The 16,449-nt window shown below is 41.0% G+C and overlaps 1 protein-coding gene across 5 annotated transcripts in view; it reads left to right on the top strand.

Annotated features, from left to right (window-relative positions):
* Positions 1–16,449, top strand: part of SLC17A5 (solute carrier family 17 member 5) — a 72,414-nt gene that overhangs the window by 17,259 nt on the left and 38,706 nt on the right. For all 5 annotated transcript variants that reach the window (XM_009451561.5, XM_003311405.5, XM_016955862.4 and 2 more), the window contains 3 exons: positions 98–184; positions 1,301–1,419; positions 14,812–14,970. In XM_009451561.5, the coding sequence (XP_009449836.1) occupies positions 98–184; positions 1,301–1,419; positions 14,812–14,970 (365 nt within the window). The remainder of the gene's footprint in view (positions 1–97; positions 185–1,300; positions 1,420–14,811; positions 14,971–16,449) is intronic.

Below are 16,449 nucleotides of genomic sequence, written 5' to 3'. Positions count from 1 at the left end.
AGCCTGTTACCCATCCTCTGTAAGCAGTAGACTTGTCTGTCCCATCCTTGTTTCTCTCTCTCCAAAGTTTATAAAATAGTCTTATGTGTTGTTCTAGGAGCACAGCTTGGGACAGTAATTTCTCTTCCTCTTTCTGGAATAATTTGCTACTATATGAATTGGACTTATGTCTTCTACTTTTTTGGTAAGTTTAAAATTTTAGCTAAATTATAATGTAACAAATTCAAAATGTAATAATAGTAGCCTAATAATGTTTTAAAAATATATCTTCCAAATCACTGAACCACAGTTCTGAAACACTTCCTGATAACCTGTTTTTCAAGTTGGTATGATTTACTTGACCTATTTGAGTTACGAGCTGATGTTAGTTTTGGAATATTTCTCAGTAGAAATGACTGTTGATCCTGTACTTAAATAGTATATTTGCTATCAAAAAATCACTATCTTAGGTATTTTGAATTTCTTCTCAAGCAAAGTAGGATGTTCTCACTTGGTAGTTTTAATGTTTTTTTTTTTTTCTCTTTACTTAGTCCCAAGGCATTTTATTGCTCAATTTCCTTGGCAGCATGATACACATTTTTAATAAATTAGATTTTCACATAGACATGTCATGCAAGAAATATATCTGCAATCAAAATTTAAAACTCAACTAACAAAAACAGACACCTTTGGAAATATGTAGATTGTGGAAATGTATCTTCAAAAAGATTTGTCTGGTAGACCCTGATAGGCAAAGTCATGTGGTTAAAAGTTGTTTTCTTCTGGCTGGGTGCAGTGGCTCACACCTGTAATCCCAGCACTTTGGGAGGCCGAGGCGGGTGGATCACGAGGTCAGGAGTTCAAGACCAGCCTGGCCAACATGGTGGAACCCCATCTCTACTCAAAATACAAAAATTAGCCAGGCGTGGTGGCACATGCCTGTAGTCCCAGCTACTCAGGAGGCTGAGACAGTAGAGTTGCTTGAACCCGGCAGGCGGAGGTTGCAGTGAGCCAAGATCACGTCACTGCACTCCAGCCTGTGCGACAGAGCAAGACTCTATCTCAAAAAAAAAAAAAAAAAAGTTGTTTTCTTCAAAATGTATAAGCAATAATACAGTTATAGCAATTATCCCATTAAAGAATTGAGAGAAACTTGAAATTGAATCCAAACTGAAGTCAGTTTTACATTGAATTTATAGTTACATAATTTTTTCAAGACATGTAAAAATTGTTGGTGCATTCTAATTTTGTGTTTTTGTTTTGTTTTGTTTGTTATTTGGTACATTCTAATTTTATCTAACTATTATTTTTCTATTTTAAGGTACTATTGGAATATTTTGGTTTCTTTTGTGGATCTGGTTAGTTAGTGACACACCACAAAAACACAAGAGAATTTCCCATTATGAAAAGGAATACATTCTTTCATCATTAAGAAATCAGGTATGGACTTTGACACATTTTAAAATTAATGTCAGAAACTTTTTTTCTTCAGAATTAAGATATCAATTTTTAAAAATAGATATTCCTATTGTGCATGCTCTAGACAAAGTAGAATAGGCAAATGAAATAAACATCCAAAGTATTGTCTGGCTGGGTGCAGTGGCTCACACTTGTAATCCCAGTACTTTGGGGAGGTCTAGGTGGGAGGATCATTTGAGGTCAGGAGACTAGCCTAGTCAACATAGTGAGACCCTTTCTCTACAAAGCATTTAAAATATTTTTAAAAAATTTTTAAATACATAAATATGAACAAAGTATTGTCTGAAGAATTTCAGTTCTTTCCTTTTTTATAGAAAGTATAGTTTTATAAACTATAAAAAATATTTTTAAGTCATTTTAAAACCTTTTAGTGTAGTGATTATCAAATGAGTCTTAAGTTTGCTTTTTCCACTTGATTAGTAGAAAATAAAATGTGTTATTCATGCAAGGATTCTCATTCTGACCATTAGTTGTTAGAAAACCAACTAGTGTGTTTATACAGTTGTGCATCCCAAATCTGAAAATTCTAAATCCAAAATACTCTGAAATCCAAAAGTTTTTGAGAACCCACATGATGCTCAAAGGAAATACTCATTGGAGCATTTCAGAGTTCAGATTTTTGGATTTTAAGATTTAGGATGCTTGGCCAGCCTGATGGCTCACTCCTGTAATCCCAGCACTTTGGGAGGCTGAGGCAGGCGGATCGCCTGAGGTCGGGAGTTCGAGATCAGCCCGGCCAACATGACAAAACCCCATCTCTGCTAAAAATACAAAAATTAGCTGGGCATGGTGGCACATACCTGTAGTCCCAGCTACTCGGGAGGCTGAGACAGGAGAATTCCTTGAACCCAGGAGGCAGAGGTTGCAGTGAGCTGAGATCGTGCCACTGCACTCCAGCCTGGGTGACAGAGCGAGACTCCATCTCGAAAAGAAAAACAAGATTTAGGATGCTTAACTGGGAAGGTATGTGATACAAATATTCTAAAATCCAGAATCCAAAACACTTCTGCTTCCAAGCATTTCAGACAAGGGATATTGGACCTGTATCTATATTTTAAATGAGTGTCATTAAAGAAAGAGAACAGCACATTTATTATGATATAATATTATAATATGATATACATCTGTTTGCTCTTCTAGAGTAGGTCTTTAGAAAAAAATTTATATCTTATTAAAACCAGATTTCAATCACTTAATCGAGCACAAAGGCAAATCACAAATAAAAATCTATAATAATTCAATATACTAAATTCTCAAACCATGGAAACAAAATGTTTGCCTTTTGAGTAAAATAAAAGAAGAACATAAAAACATTAGGAAAGATTAAAATATACACAGTTTGTTTTCAGCATTCTTATTGGCTTCAAAGTCACTTTATTAGTTTAAGAACATAAAATATTTAAAACTTTTCCTATTAAATTATCATGATTGATATTTTATTTTATTTATTTATTTTTTAGACAGAGTTTCACTCTCTCACCCAGGCTGGAGTGTAGTGGCACAATCTCAGCTCACTGCAACCTCTATCTCCCTGGTTCAATCAATTCTCCTGCCTCAGCCTCCTGAGTTGCTGGGATTACAGGTGCATGCCACCACTCCCAGCTAATTTTTTGTATTTTTAGTAGAGATGGGATTTCACCTTATTGGCCAGGCTGGTCTCGAACTCCTGGCCTCAAGCGATCCTCCCACCTTGGCCTCCCAAAGTGCTGGGATTACAGGCATGAACCACTGTGCCTAGCCCAAGATTGATATTTTAAATATTTATATACAGTATAACCAGGCAGTAAAATTAAAAACTTAGTCTTGGCTGGGCATGGTGATTTACGCCTGTAATCCCAGCACTTTGGAAGGCTAAGGCAGGCAGTTTTCTTGAGCCCTGGAGTTCAAGACCAGCCTGGACAACATAGCGAGACCCCATCTCTAAAAAGAAGAAAAAATGTACTCTTTAAATTTCTTTTTAAGTTTTTTATTTTGCTATAAATGTCTCTACAAGCAGCTGAACTTTAAGAATTATGACCTGTCTTGATCTTTGCCAAAGATTGGCAAAAACTTAGAAACAGAAGAAATCAGCACTGTAATAAAGTTTTAACCAGGTGGAGAGCTCATATCCAAGGTTACTTGGGTCTGAGTCTTCCCAGCAAAAAAAAAAAAAAAATTAATACAAGTAAAAAAGAAAGTTTTAGCTGGGTGTGGTGGCACACAAGTGCAGTTCCAGCTCTTCAGGAGGCTGAGGCAAGGGGACTGCTTGAGTCCAGCAGGTCAAGGTTGCAGTGAACTATGATCAGCCATTGCACTCCAACCTGGGCAACAGAGCAAGACTATGTCTCAAAAAAAAAAAATTAAGTTACTTTGAAAGTTTAGAGTCCTACATGATGTTAATTGAGTTACCCACTTTTTTCCCCTTAAGGAACAGGTTAAAAAAATTTAACACATTATAAACAGATGTCGCCATGTAAAACTTGATATGTTTTGTCATTTTCTCAACATTGATGGGTAACAGCTTGCTTTCTCCAATATTTCATTTTTATCATGATCTTCCAGAACTTATAAAACTTTTGAGTTTGTTTAAATTTTTTAAAAAGCTTTCCCTTGGCCAGGGGTGGTGGCTCACATCTGTAATCCCAACACTTGGGGAGGCCAAGATGGAAGAATTGCTTGAGCCCAGGAATTGAGACCAGCCTGGGCAACATGACGAGACCTCATCTCTACAAAAAATTTAAAAATTAGCCAAGCATGAGGTTATGCACCTGTAGTCCCAGCTACTCGGCTAGCTGCGGCAGGAGGATTGAGTGAGCCTGGGAAGTCAACGGTGTAGTAAGCTGTGTTTGTGCCACTGCACTCCAGCTTGGGCAACAGAGCAAGACCCTGTCTTAAAAAAAAAAAAAAAAAGCTTTCTCTACATTGATATGTGTCTTAATCTCTCCAAACTTAGGTTGTTTCTCCACACACTTCAGAAAAAGGAGTTAGGAGGAGAAGCCCAGATTGCATTCCTTTTTTTTTTTTTTTTTTGAGTCTAGCTCAGTGCCCAGGCTGGAGTACAGTGGCACCATCACAGCTCAGTGCAGCCTCAACCCTACAGGTTCAAGCAGTCTTCCCACCTCAGCCTCTCGAGTAGCTGGGACTACAGGTGCACACCACCATGCCTACCTAATTATTTTTTGTAGAGACGGAGTCTCACTATGATGATCAAGCTGGTCTCAAACTGCTGGGCCTAAGGAGTCTTCCTGCCTAAGACTCTCCAAATGCTGGGATTACAGGCATGAGTCACCTTGTACAACCAGACTGCATTCTTAAAGCACATGACGTTATAGTTGACAATGTTGTAAAATGATATGTTACATGAAGCTCCACCTTTAAATCTTGGACCCAAGAAATGTGCAGCATCTACTCATTCATTCTTTAAACATTTTTTTTTTTTGAAACTTTACTATGACCTAGGTTCTTTGTCAGCTGAGGACTTAAAAATGAATAAGAGGAAACAAATAAAACATGGTTCCTGTGGGGCCCAAGGTCTCCAGAGGGAGACAGACATGGATGGACAGAATTTCAATATAATATAGCCTGCATAATGCAGTGCTATAAGGTACAGGACATCTTTGGAACAGAGAAGGTGGCAGTCCTCAGCCAGCCTGGGGCAGACAGGAAAAGCTTCCTTGTGTCAGTGCCTTTTGGCCAAAGGAACACACTTGTAGTTGAACAAGTTGGGTTTCTTGGTTCATTGCAGTGAGGAAGAAAGCACACCATGAAGAACCATGGGGCATCTCAGTGCAGAGTTGAGAGGAACTTGTTGCAGTTTAGATTTGCATTAGGTGACTTTGGGAAGGGTTTAAAGAATCAATATTTTGCTCTGGATTTGATAATTCTATGATGAATTTTTATCTAGAAGGTGGGGTAAAGCTGTGATTAGTAAGGGCACAGCAGTCACTCATATTAGCTAGGAGAGGAAGATGTTTCTCATTTTTTGTAGTTTATGGCATTCGTGTTTTTGTCTGTGTTCAGACATGACTGTGGAGTGGTTTTTTTTTCTTTTTCTTCTTCTTTGTAGAGACAGGGTCTCGCTCTGTCTCCTGGACTGTCATGCAGTGGGGCAATCTGAGCTCACTGTAAAGTGGTCTTATTTTTGTCTTGCTCCAGCATGCTCATAGAGTGGCCTGGTTTCAGTTCAACAGGACAACCCCAGGCCTAGATGTTAGAACCAGGACAGTTTAGCTTACCGCAGCCCAGGACTGCTTTTTTTCTTTTCTCTTTTTTTTTTTTTTTTTTTTTTGAGACAGAGTTTTGCTCTTTTTGCCCAGGCTGAAGTGCAATGGCACGATCTCAGCTCACTGCAACATCCGCCTCCCAGTTTCAAGTGACTCTCCTGCCTCAGCCTCCTGAGTAGCCAGGATAACAGGTGTGCACCACCACGCCCAGCTAATTTTGTATTTTTAGTAGAGACGGGGTTTCTCCATGTTGGTCAGGCTGGTCTCGAACTCCCAACCTCAGGTGATCCACCCGCCTTCATCTCCCAAAGTGCTTGTATTACAGGTGGGAGCCACCACACCCGGCCTGACTGCTTTTTTTCTTTCTCACTTTCCTGAGAGAGAGTGATATCTTCTAGAGAGAGAGTGACACCTTCTAGGAAGTGTGGCTGTTGGGTGTTGCTCTTGTGCATAAGGTAAAGGCAAAAAACAGCAGGAGGAGGAACAGGTGGAAGTCAGGTCACAGAGGGTCCTCTGTGCCTCCCTAAGGAGCTTAGCCTTTATCCTTTAGGCACTGGGATGCCATGAAGTATTTGTAAGCTCAAAGTGACAGAATCAGGTTTGCATTGTAGATAGCTTATGCTGGCAGTCATGTCGAAGGAAATCTGAGCTGGACAAGCAAGAGTTGCAGTTCGAATGTTTTCTCAGTTATCCAACCAAGAAAAAGTCAGTACTTATAGGTAGAAATGTGATTTCATTCTTACAATAAGTGGATTTTACAATTATGATAGAATATATAGTTCTAATTCTGATTCAGAAATTTCTATAAGAAGAGAAATAGGCTGGGTACGGTGGCTCACACCTGTAATCCCAGCACTTTGGGAGGCCAAGGCAGGCAGATCATGAGGTCAGGAGTTCGAGACCAGCCTGGCCAATATGGCAAAGCTCCGTCTCTAGTAAAAATACAAAAATTAGCCAGGCATCATAGCGTGTGCCTGTAGTCCCAGCTACTCGAGAGGCTGAGGCAGAAGAATCACTTGAACCTGGGAGGCGGAGGTTACAGTGAGCCGAGATCGTACCACTGCACTCCAGCCTGGGCGACAGAGCAAGACTCTATCTCAAAAAAAAAAAAAGAGAGAAATAAAAATCTTCATTGCACGCTGCAGTTAAATTCAGAAGGACCATCTCATGACTAGTGAGTACTTTAAGATCATCAGCTACTCCTCTATGTTGAAGATCTCCTTTTAATGAATTGTGGAAAGACATTACCACTTCACCCATTGAAGTGTTCTTTCCTATATATCTGCTATTTTTTATTTTTGTTGTTCTTCTTCTTTTCTTTCTTCTTTTTTTTTTTTTTTTTTTTTTTTTGAGACAGAGTTTCGCTCTTGTTCTCTTGTTGCCCAGGCTGGAGTGCAATGGTGCGATCCCGGCTCACTGCAACCTCCGCCTCCTGGGTTCTAGTGATTCTCCTGCCTCAGCCTCCCAAGTAGCTGGGATTACAGGCATGCACCACCACACCCGGCTAATTTTTTTGTATTTTTAGTGGAGACAGGGTTTCTGCATGTTGGTCAGGCTGGTCTCAAACTCCCAACCTCAGGTGATCTACCAGCTTCGGCCTCCCAAAGTGCTGGGATTACAAGCGTGAGCCACCACGCCCGGCTTCTTCTTCTTTTCTTAATTCCGAGGATATCATGGGGTTTTCTTGTTTGGTTGGTTCTGGGTTTGTTTTTTGTTTTTGTTTTTGTGTTGTTTTGTTTTTTGACACAAAGTCTGGTTCTGTTGCCTAGGCTGGAGTGCAATAGCATGATCTTGGCTCACTGCAGCCTCCCTCTGCCTCCCGGGTTCAAGCCATCCTCCCACCTCAGCCTACCAAGTAGTTGGGACGACAGGTGTGTACCACAAAGCCTGGCTAATTTTTGTATTTTTTGTAGAGACAGGGTTTTGCCATGTTGCCCAGGCTGGTCTTGAACTTGTGAACTCAAGTGATCTGCCTGCCTCAGCCTCCAAAGTGCTGGGATTACAGGCATGAGCCACCATGCCCAGCCTGAAGATAGCATGTTTTGTAACTGTTTTACTTCTCCTTTATGCCTTTTAGGAAGAGTATACAATTTTGCAGCATTGCGAAGCAAATCAAATGGGGACCTTGGTTTGAATATTTAGTTGTCAAATTAAGACAGAAATTAAGAGCATTTTTTACATGTAACTTTGCTAAATCAATTTACTGTTACTTGCATTTGACAAGAAAAATTTTTTTTAAATGGCATATTAGAATATATTAAAGTATTTGTCGAGTGATCTTACCCTCTATATTTCACACATTTCATGACAAATAATTTTTATAGTTTGTCCCTTTCTGTTTCAACTTATATGGAAAAAAAGTTGATTGAGCTATTATTAGAAATTCGATGATACATTCTGAATACAAGATTCAGGATCTCATTGATTTTTCCTTCACAAATTCCATTATCATTTAAATCTCCAAAGTATATTTGCTTTCAAAATGTTGGCTGAGCAAATGATCTGAGCAATTTTAAATTTTTTTGCCTATATGTATTTTCCTTTTTGGGGGGTGGGGGTGGGGAGGACAGAGTCTCCCTCTGTTCCCCAAGCTGGAGAGCAGTGGCACTATCTCAGCTCATTGCAATCTCTGCTTCCCGGGTTCAAGTGATTCTCATGCCTCAGCCTCCCGAGTAGCTGGGATTACATGCACGCATCACCATTCTCGGCTAATTGTTTATATTTTTAGTAGAGCCAGGGTTTCACTGTGTTGGCCAAGTTGGTCTCGAACTCCTGGCCTCAAGTGATCCACCTGCCTTGGCCTCCAAAGTGCTGGGATTACAGGTGTGAGCCACCATGCCCAGCCACGCATATGTATTTTCTTTTATCAGCAGTGGTATTTTAGAATAATGTAGCCCTCTAATAGGAACTTTCAGGACCAGGTGCAGTGACTTATGCCTGTAATCTGATCACTTTGGGAGGCCTAGGTGGAAGGATCACTTGAACCCAGGGGTTAGAGACCTGCCTGGGCAACATAGGGAGACCCCATTTCTACAAAAAATTTAAAAATTACCCGGTGTGGTGGCACATGCCTGTAGTCTCAGCTACTCAGGAGGCTGAGGTGAGAGGATCACTAGAGCCCAGGAGGTTGAGGTTGCAGTAGCCGTGATCGCGCCTCTGCACTCCAGCCTGTGCGACAGAGCGAAACCCTGTCTCAAAAAAAAAAAAAAAAAGTGGCAGGCACAGTGGCTCACGCCTGTAATCCCAGCATTTTTGAGGCAGGTGGATCGCCTGAGGTTAGGAGTTCTAGACAAGCCTGGCCAACGTGGTGAAACCCTGTCTCTACTAAAAATACAAAAATTAGCCGGGCGTGGTAGCAGGTGCCTATAATCCCAGCTGCTCAGGAGGCTGAGTCAGGAGAATTGCTCGAACCTGGGAGGCAGAGGCTGCAGTGAGTTGAGATCGCGCCACTGCACTCCAGCCTGGGCAACAGAGTGAGATTCCTTCTCAAAAAAAAAAATGCTTTCATAATTTTTAATTTTTTGCCAACAATTAGATATGATGAAGCCATCGAGAGTATGTGTTTACATTGCTTGATTGGCAAGATAGTAGTGTGTTAGAAACAATAGCAAGAGAATAATTTCTAGATCCAGAACATCAAAAAAAGCTGTTTTGTACCTTCTTAAGCCCAACCTTGTGTTGTCCAGTATGGTAGCCACTAGCTCCACGTGGCTGTTATATTTTTAATTTAACTAATTTAATTAAAAATTTAGTTTTGGCCAGGCACGGTCGCTCACACCTGTAATCCCAGTACTTTGGGAGGCTGAGGCAGGCGGATCACGAGGTCAAGAGATCGAGACCATCCTGGCCAACATGGTGAAATCCCATCTCTACTAAAAATACAAAAATTAGCCAGGCATAGTGGCACGCGCCTGTAGTCCCAGCTACTCGGGAAGCTGAGGCAAGAGAATCACTTGAACCTGGGAGGTGGAGGTTGCAGTGAGCCGAGATCACGACACTGCACTCCAGCCTGGCGACAGAGCGAGACTCCGTCTCAAGAAAAAAAAAAAAAAAATTAGTTCTGGCCAGGCGTGGTGGCTCACACCTGTAATCCCAGCACTTTGGGAGGCCAAAGTGAGTGGATCACCTGAGGTCACGAGTTCAAGACCAGCCTGGTCAACTTAGTGAAACCCCCATCTCTACAAAAATACAAAAATTAGCCAGACATGACAGTGAGTGCTTGTAATCCCAGCTACTCGGGAGGCTGAGGTGGGAGAATCACTTGAACCCAGGAGGCGAAGGTTGTAGTGAGCCGAGATCGCTCCACTGAACTCCAGCCTGGGCAACAGAGCAAGACTCCATCTAAAAATAAAAAAATTTAGTTATTCAGTCACACATATGTCACACATATGACAAGGGTTTTGTTTCACTTCATTTTCGTTCATCAACCTGTTAGAAGGACAAGATTTAATAACCGCATGTAACTACTGGTTACCCTGTGGACAATGTGCATATAAAACATTTCCATCATCATGGAAAGTTCTACTGGACAGCACTACCTTAAACTCTTGAAGGATTTTTTTATAAATGTCTGCTAGATACGCGGATAGTTTCTCCTAGTAACATTTGAAACTTCATCTTTAACTTGAAAGTTTTTATAAATGAAGACTTTCCCCCTGAAATATAACTTGTAATGTGGAAATACTATAAGTTGATCTTACAATTCATATTGGGAGAACAGAAAACTGTTGTGTTGTACCTAGATTACAAATGAACACTAAGCTGGAATACATACATTTCACATTCTTCCTTCTAAGCCTCTAACCCTGTGAGCCTTGTATTCGTTTGATAAGCAGCTATTGAGAACCTGCCATGTGAAGGGCTTATGTGTTAGACATACAGCTCATCTTGGTTGGGTGATTGTTCAAAAACATCAGATTATCAAAAACTCAATTGATATTTATAGGTTGTGAAAACATACCAGTGTGACTAAAATTAAATATTTCTTATTTCAGGTTATATTTCCAAGAGGTAGGGTACATTCTTCAGAATATATTCAGTTTTCAGAGATCAAATACATTTACACTTGTACCTTTCAGCATAAAAGAATGATTTCACTTCCTTTGTGGATTTCAAAGCCATATAAAAAGAGCTATGTTCCAAATTCCTTCAAACTCTAAAATCCTCTCTGCCCTGAGCTTTTCAATCAAGAAGGATAAGGGCAGACTTTTTAAAATCTGATCTCTACAGCAGTGGGTCCCAAACTTGCTGCACATTGAAATCACCCAGGGATCTTCAAAAACTAGGGATACTTACCTCCCACCCACCCACAACCTATTCAATTGGTCTGTGGTGTGACCTTGGTCTCAGTGTTTTTAAGGCTCCCCTGGGTGATTCTTATATGCAGCAAAGTTTGGGAACCCACTGCTCTATAGAATCACCAGTGAAGCCTTTTAAAACTTAGATTCCTTGGCCCTGCACTCAGAGTTTTTTTGCCTTACTTGTTTTTGTTTTGTTTATTCAATAGGCAGAGAGTAGAACACAGGCCCCTATAATTGTAAAGTATAGCTGGAGTTGAAAACCACTGCTGTAAAAGAATCAATGTTCTCTCTCCTTCTGTTTCCCTATATCTGTACATCTTTGATCATATTAAAAAATACAAGCAAGCGCAATGGCTCACTGGCTCACGCTTGTAATCCCAGCACTTTGGGAGGCCGAGGCTAGCGGATCACCTGAGGTCAAGAGTTCACCACCAGCCTGGCCAATATGGTGAAACCCCATCTCTACTAAAAATACAAAAATCAGCCAGGGGTGGTGGCAGGCGCCTGTAATCCCAGCTACTCGGGAGGCTGAGGCAGGAGAATCGTTTGAACCTCAGAGGCAGAGGTTGCAGTGAGCCAAGATCGCGCCACTGCACTCCATCCTGGACAACAGAGCAAGACTCCATCTCATAAATAAATAATAATTTTTTAAAATTTGTAATTAAAAAACACAAGAGCATATCTACAAAGATGTCAAATAAAAAGTCCATATGAAAAAGGCCAGAAGAAGGTTGGGCAATACTGGTTCTTCCTCTTTTTAAAATAACAGCAACTGTGAACTCTGAAGGCAGAAACATAGATTGCTCTTGCTTTTGAGAAAAACAACAGTCTTAGCGTATAGAAAATATAAAAATCTGATGCCCTAAATATCAGTGGTATCCAAGCTTTCTTGATCATGCAAGAATCAATAAACAGGTGGGAGGCTCACAATCTGAATGTATATATATATATTTTTTTTTTTCTTTTGAGACAGAGTGTTGCTCTGTCGCCAAGCTGGAGTGCAGTGATGTGATCTTAGCTCAGTGCAACCTCCGCCCCCTGAGTTCAAGCGATTCTCCTGCCTCAGCCTCCCGAGTAGCTGGGACTACAGGTCGCGCCACCACATCCAGCTAATTTTTGTATTTTTAGTAGAGACGGGGTTTCACCATGTTGGCCAGGATGGTCTTGATCTCTTGACCTCATGATCTGCCTGCCTCAGCCTCCCAAAGTGCTAGGATTACTGGCGTGAGCCACCACGCCTGGCCGTATATTTATTCTTAAGTTATCTATATGTACTATGATACTTATGTATATCATAAAATATATACAGAAATAGACTTTTTAAAGGATTGATAGATGAAATAAACAGAATATACATAAAATTTACATCTTAATAGAAAAAAACTTCTTTGCTATAACTTAAAAATTACAAATAATTTGTTGTTTTTATTTTTTGAGACAGAGTCTCGCTCTGTCGCCCAGGCGGGAGTGCAGTAGCGTGATCTCAGCTCTCTGCAACTTCCACCTCCCGGGTTCAAGCAATTCTCATGCCTCAGACTCTTAACCAGCTGGAATTACTGCTGCGCACCACCACACCCAGCTAATTTTTGTATTTTTAGTAGAGACAGGGTTTCACCATGTTGCCCAGGTTGGTCTCGAACTGTTGGCCTCCAGTTATCTGCCCGCCTCGGCCTCCCAAAGTGCTGGAATTACAGGTGTGAGCCACCATGCCCAGCCATAATTTGTTGATATAATAATATTTAAAGGGAGCAATGTGTTTGACTATGTTATAGTTAATGATCTGCCATTATTTTGCTTGGCGAAGTAGTTGACAAAGGACTCATCAAGAAAAGTGGCAGCTCAGCCGGGTATGGTGGCTCACGCCTGTAATCCCAGCACTTTGGGAGGCTGAGGCGGACAGATCACGAGGTCAGGAGATCGAGACCATCCTGGCTAACACGGTGAAACTCTGTCTCTACTAAAAATACAAAACATTTGCCGGACATGGTGGCACGTGCCTGTGATTCCAGCTACTCAGGAGGCTGAGGCAGGAGAATCACTTGAACCTGGGAGAGAGAAGTTGCAGTGAGCCGAAATCGCACCACTGCAATCCAGCCTGAGCAACAGAGCGAGACTCCATCTCAAAAATAAATAAATAAATAAATAAATAAATATAAAAGACACTTAAAATAAATCACTTACGCTGGGGGCAGTGGCTCACACCTGTAATCCCAGAACTTTGGGAGGCTGAGGCAGGCAGATCACTTCAGGTCAGGAGTTCGAAACCAGCCTGGCCAACATGATGAAACCCCGCCTTTACTAAAATACAAAAATTAGCCAGATGTGGTGGTGCACACCTGTAATCCCAGCTACTTGGGGGGCTGAGGCCGGAGATTGCTTGAACCCGGGAGGCAGAGGTTGCAGTGAGCTGAGATTGCACCACTGCACTCCAGCCTGGGCAATAGAGCAAGACTCCATCTCAAAAAAAAATACATAGGCCAGGTGCAGTGGCTCACGCCTGCAATCCCAACACTTTGGGAGGCCAAGGCAGGCGGATCACCTGAGGTCAGGAGTTCGAGACCAGCCTGGGCAACATAGTGAAACCTTGTCTCTACTGAAAATACAAAAATTAGTCAGGCATGGTGGTGCATGCCCATAGTCCCAGCTACTCGTGAGGCTGAGGCAGGAGAATCCGACTTGAAGTGGGGAGGCAGAAGTTGCAGTGAGCCGAGATCATGCCACTGCACTCCAGCCTGGGTGACAGAGCAAGACTCTCTTAAAATAAAATAAAATAGTACTTAAACTGCAATATGCTATAATACTCTGAGGGCAAACAAACAAGTGAGGATGCCATTATTAACCCCTCTGAATTGGGGGACTCATACGATTTGTAATCACCTGACATACTCGAGGGCCAACATATTTATTAAATATTAATAGAGTGTGTTTTTTTATTTTTATAATAAAAATGAGTAAAAATGGAAATAAATAGAAATATGTCTTTCCTCACCCCCAACAGATCATCTTGCATACCCCTATGGTGCTTTTACCCTGCTTTAAAGACCACTACTGCATATGGCTGCATACAGAAACCTTGTATTGCCTAATTTTTATAAATCATTTCAATTGAATAAAGATTGGATAATTAAACATGAATTCTAACAGGACCTTCCAATCTCTTTCCTTTATCCTTATGTCAACCTCTGAATCTGACTGTGAAACTATATTTTAGAAATAGAGAATTCAGGCCGGGCACGGTGGCTCACGCCTGTAATCCCAGCACTTTGGGTCGGATCACTTGCAGTCAGGAGTTCAAGACCAGCCTAACCAACATGGCGAAACCCCGTTTCTACTAAAAATGCAAAAATTAGCCAGGCCTGGTGGAGTATGCCTATAATCCCAGCTACTTGGGAGGCTGAGGCAGGAGAATCACTTGAACTCAGGAGGCAGAGGTTGCAGTGAGCCGAGATTGTGCCATTGCACTCCAGCCTGGGCAACAAGAGTGAAACTTGTCTCAAAAAAGAAAAAAAGAAAAAGAAAAAAAGAAATAGATAAATCAATGCTGCAGGTGACTTCTGACATTCATAAAGAATGTTTAGGGTTGACATTATAGCTCTACGAATACATTTTTACTTTTTCCTCTAATCTGAATCATGGACTTTCTAGTTAATATATTTTTTAAAAAATCAAACAACTAAATATTTATCATGTATTTTGCTATTTAATATTTCAAAGGAGTTGATTTAAAAATTTGGAGTTTACTAATTAAGGTGATATTCTGTATGAATTCTGGATAGAGTTTTAGCTGATACGGTACAGATCTAAGCATTAACATAGCCGTAGTTTATCCTAATTATTCCTGTTTTCTTCAGCTTTCTTCACAGAAGTCAGTGCCGTGGGTACCCATTTTAAAATCCCTGCCACTTTGGGCTATCGTAGTTGCACACTTTTCTTACAACTGGACTTTTTATACTTTATTGACATTACTGCCTACTTATATGAAGGAGATCCTAAGGTTCAATGTTCAAGAGGTAAGAAAAAATAATCATCTGCTTCTTATATATATAGTATAAGACCATACACAGAATTTGTTCTCATCTATATAAAATTCAGTTATTTTGTATCTTCCATTTTACTCTGCTGTCCTAAATTTTAGAGATTCTTATACATCAAAGGACTATTAAGAAAATGAAAAACAACCCACTGAATGGGAGAAAGCATTTATAAATCAAACATCTAATAAGGGTCTAGTATCCAGACATATTAAGAATTCTTACAATTCAATAATAAAAAGACAACTCAGTTTTTAAAATGGGCAAAGGACTTGAATACGAATACACATTTCTCCAAAGATACACAGATGGCCAATAAGCACATGTAAGGATGCCCGACATCAGGCCGGGTGTAGTGGCTCACGCCTGCAATCCTACCACTTTGGGAGGTCGAGGCAGGTGGATCACTTGAGGCCAGGCATTCGAGACCAGACCGGGCAACATGGTGAAACCCTGTCTCTGTTAAAAATACAAAAAAGGCCAGGCGCGGTCGCTCACGCCTATAATCCCAGCACTTTGGGAGGCCAAGGCAGGCAGATCACCTGAGGTCAGGAGTTTGAGACCAGCTTGACAAATATGGAGAAACCCCATCTCTACTAAAAATACAAAACTAACCAGGCGTGGTAGTGCATGCCTGTAATCCCAGCTACTCGAGAGGTTGAGGCAGGAGAATTGCTTGAACCCGGGAAGCGGAAATTGTGGTGACCCAGGATCAAGCCATTGCACTCCAGCCTGGGCAACAAGAGTGAAACTCCATCTCAAAAAATAATAATAATAATAAATAATCCCAGCACTTTGGGAGGCTGAGGCAGAAGGACTGCTTGAGCCCAGGAGTTCGAGACCAGATTGGATAATACAGCAAAACCCTCTCTACTAAAAACACACAAAAAAATTAACCGGGCATGGTGGCCTACACCTGTGATCCCAGCTACTAGGGAGGCTGAGGCACGAGAATCTCTTGAACCCAGGAGGTGAAGGTTGCAGTGAGCTGAGATCATGCCGCTGCACTCCAGCCTGGGCAGCAGAACAAGACTCTGTCCCAGGAAAAAAAAAAAAAAAATGCTAACAAGGCTGACTGCACAACTGCACTGGCTACATGGACTTACCTGCTTTTAAAACTATTAAAGTGAATCCTCAGTCACTCACATTCCAAAGTATACTATAAACATTGGCCTGGCTATGTGGACCAAACCTTAAAACTTCAGGCAGCTAAGCTGTGAAGAACTCCTCTGTCTACTTCTGAAAAACAAGATCACTATATAGAAATATTTCCACAAATTGCACTGACAGAAGTTAAATTGAAACTAGGCTTTGGCAATATAATGGGATGGATTCATTGTGAGCAATCTTATTTTTCCCAAGTTCTCTGTTAACAGAGCCTGATTATAATCTACTACTACATTTCAACTATAAAGTGGGGCTGATTTTTAAAAAAGAAATAAATAATATACTACTACA

The sequence above is a fragment of the Pan troglodytes genome, chromosome 5 (assembly GCF_028858775.2).
Source record: "Pan troglodytes isolate AG18354 chromosome 5, NHGRI_mPanTro3-v2.0_pri, whole genome shotgun sequence".
NCBI lineage: Eukaryota > Metazoa > Chordata > Mammalia > Primates > Hominidae > Pan > Pan troglodytes.
The sequence above is the reverse complement of the archived record's forward strand: the minus strand, read 5'-3'. Positions and strand labels throughout refer to the sequence as shown.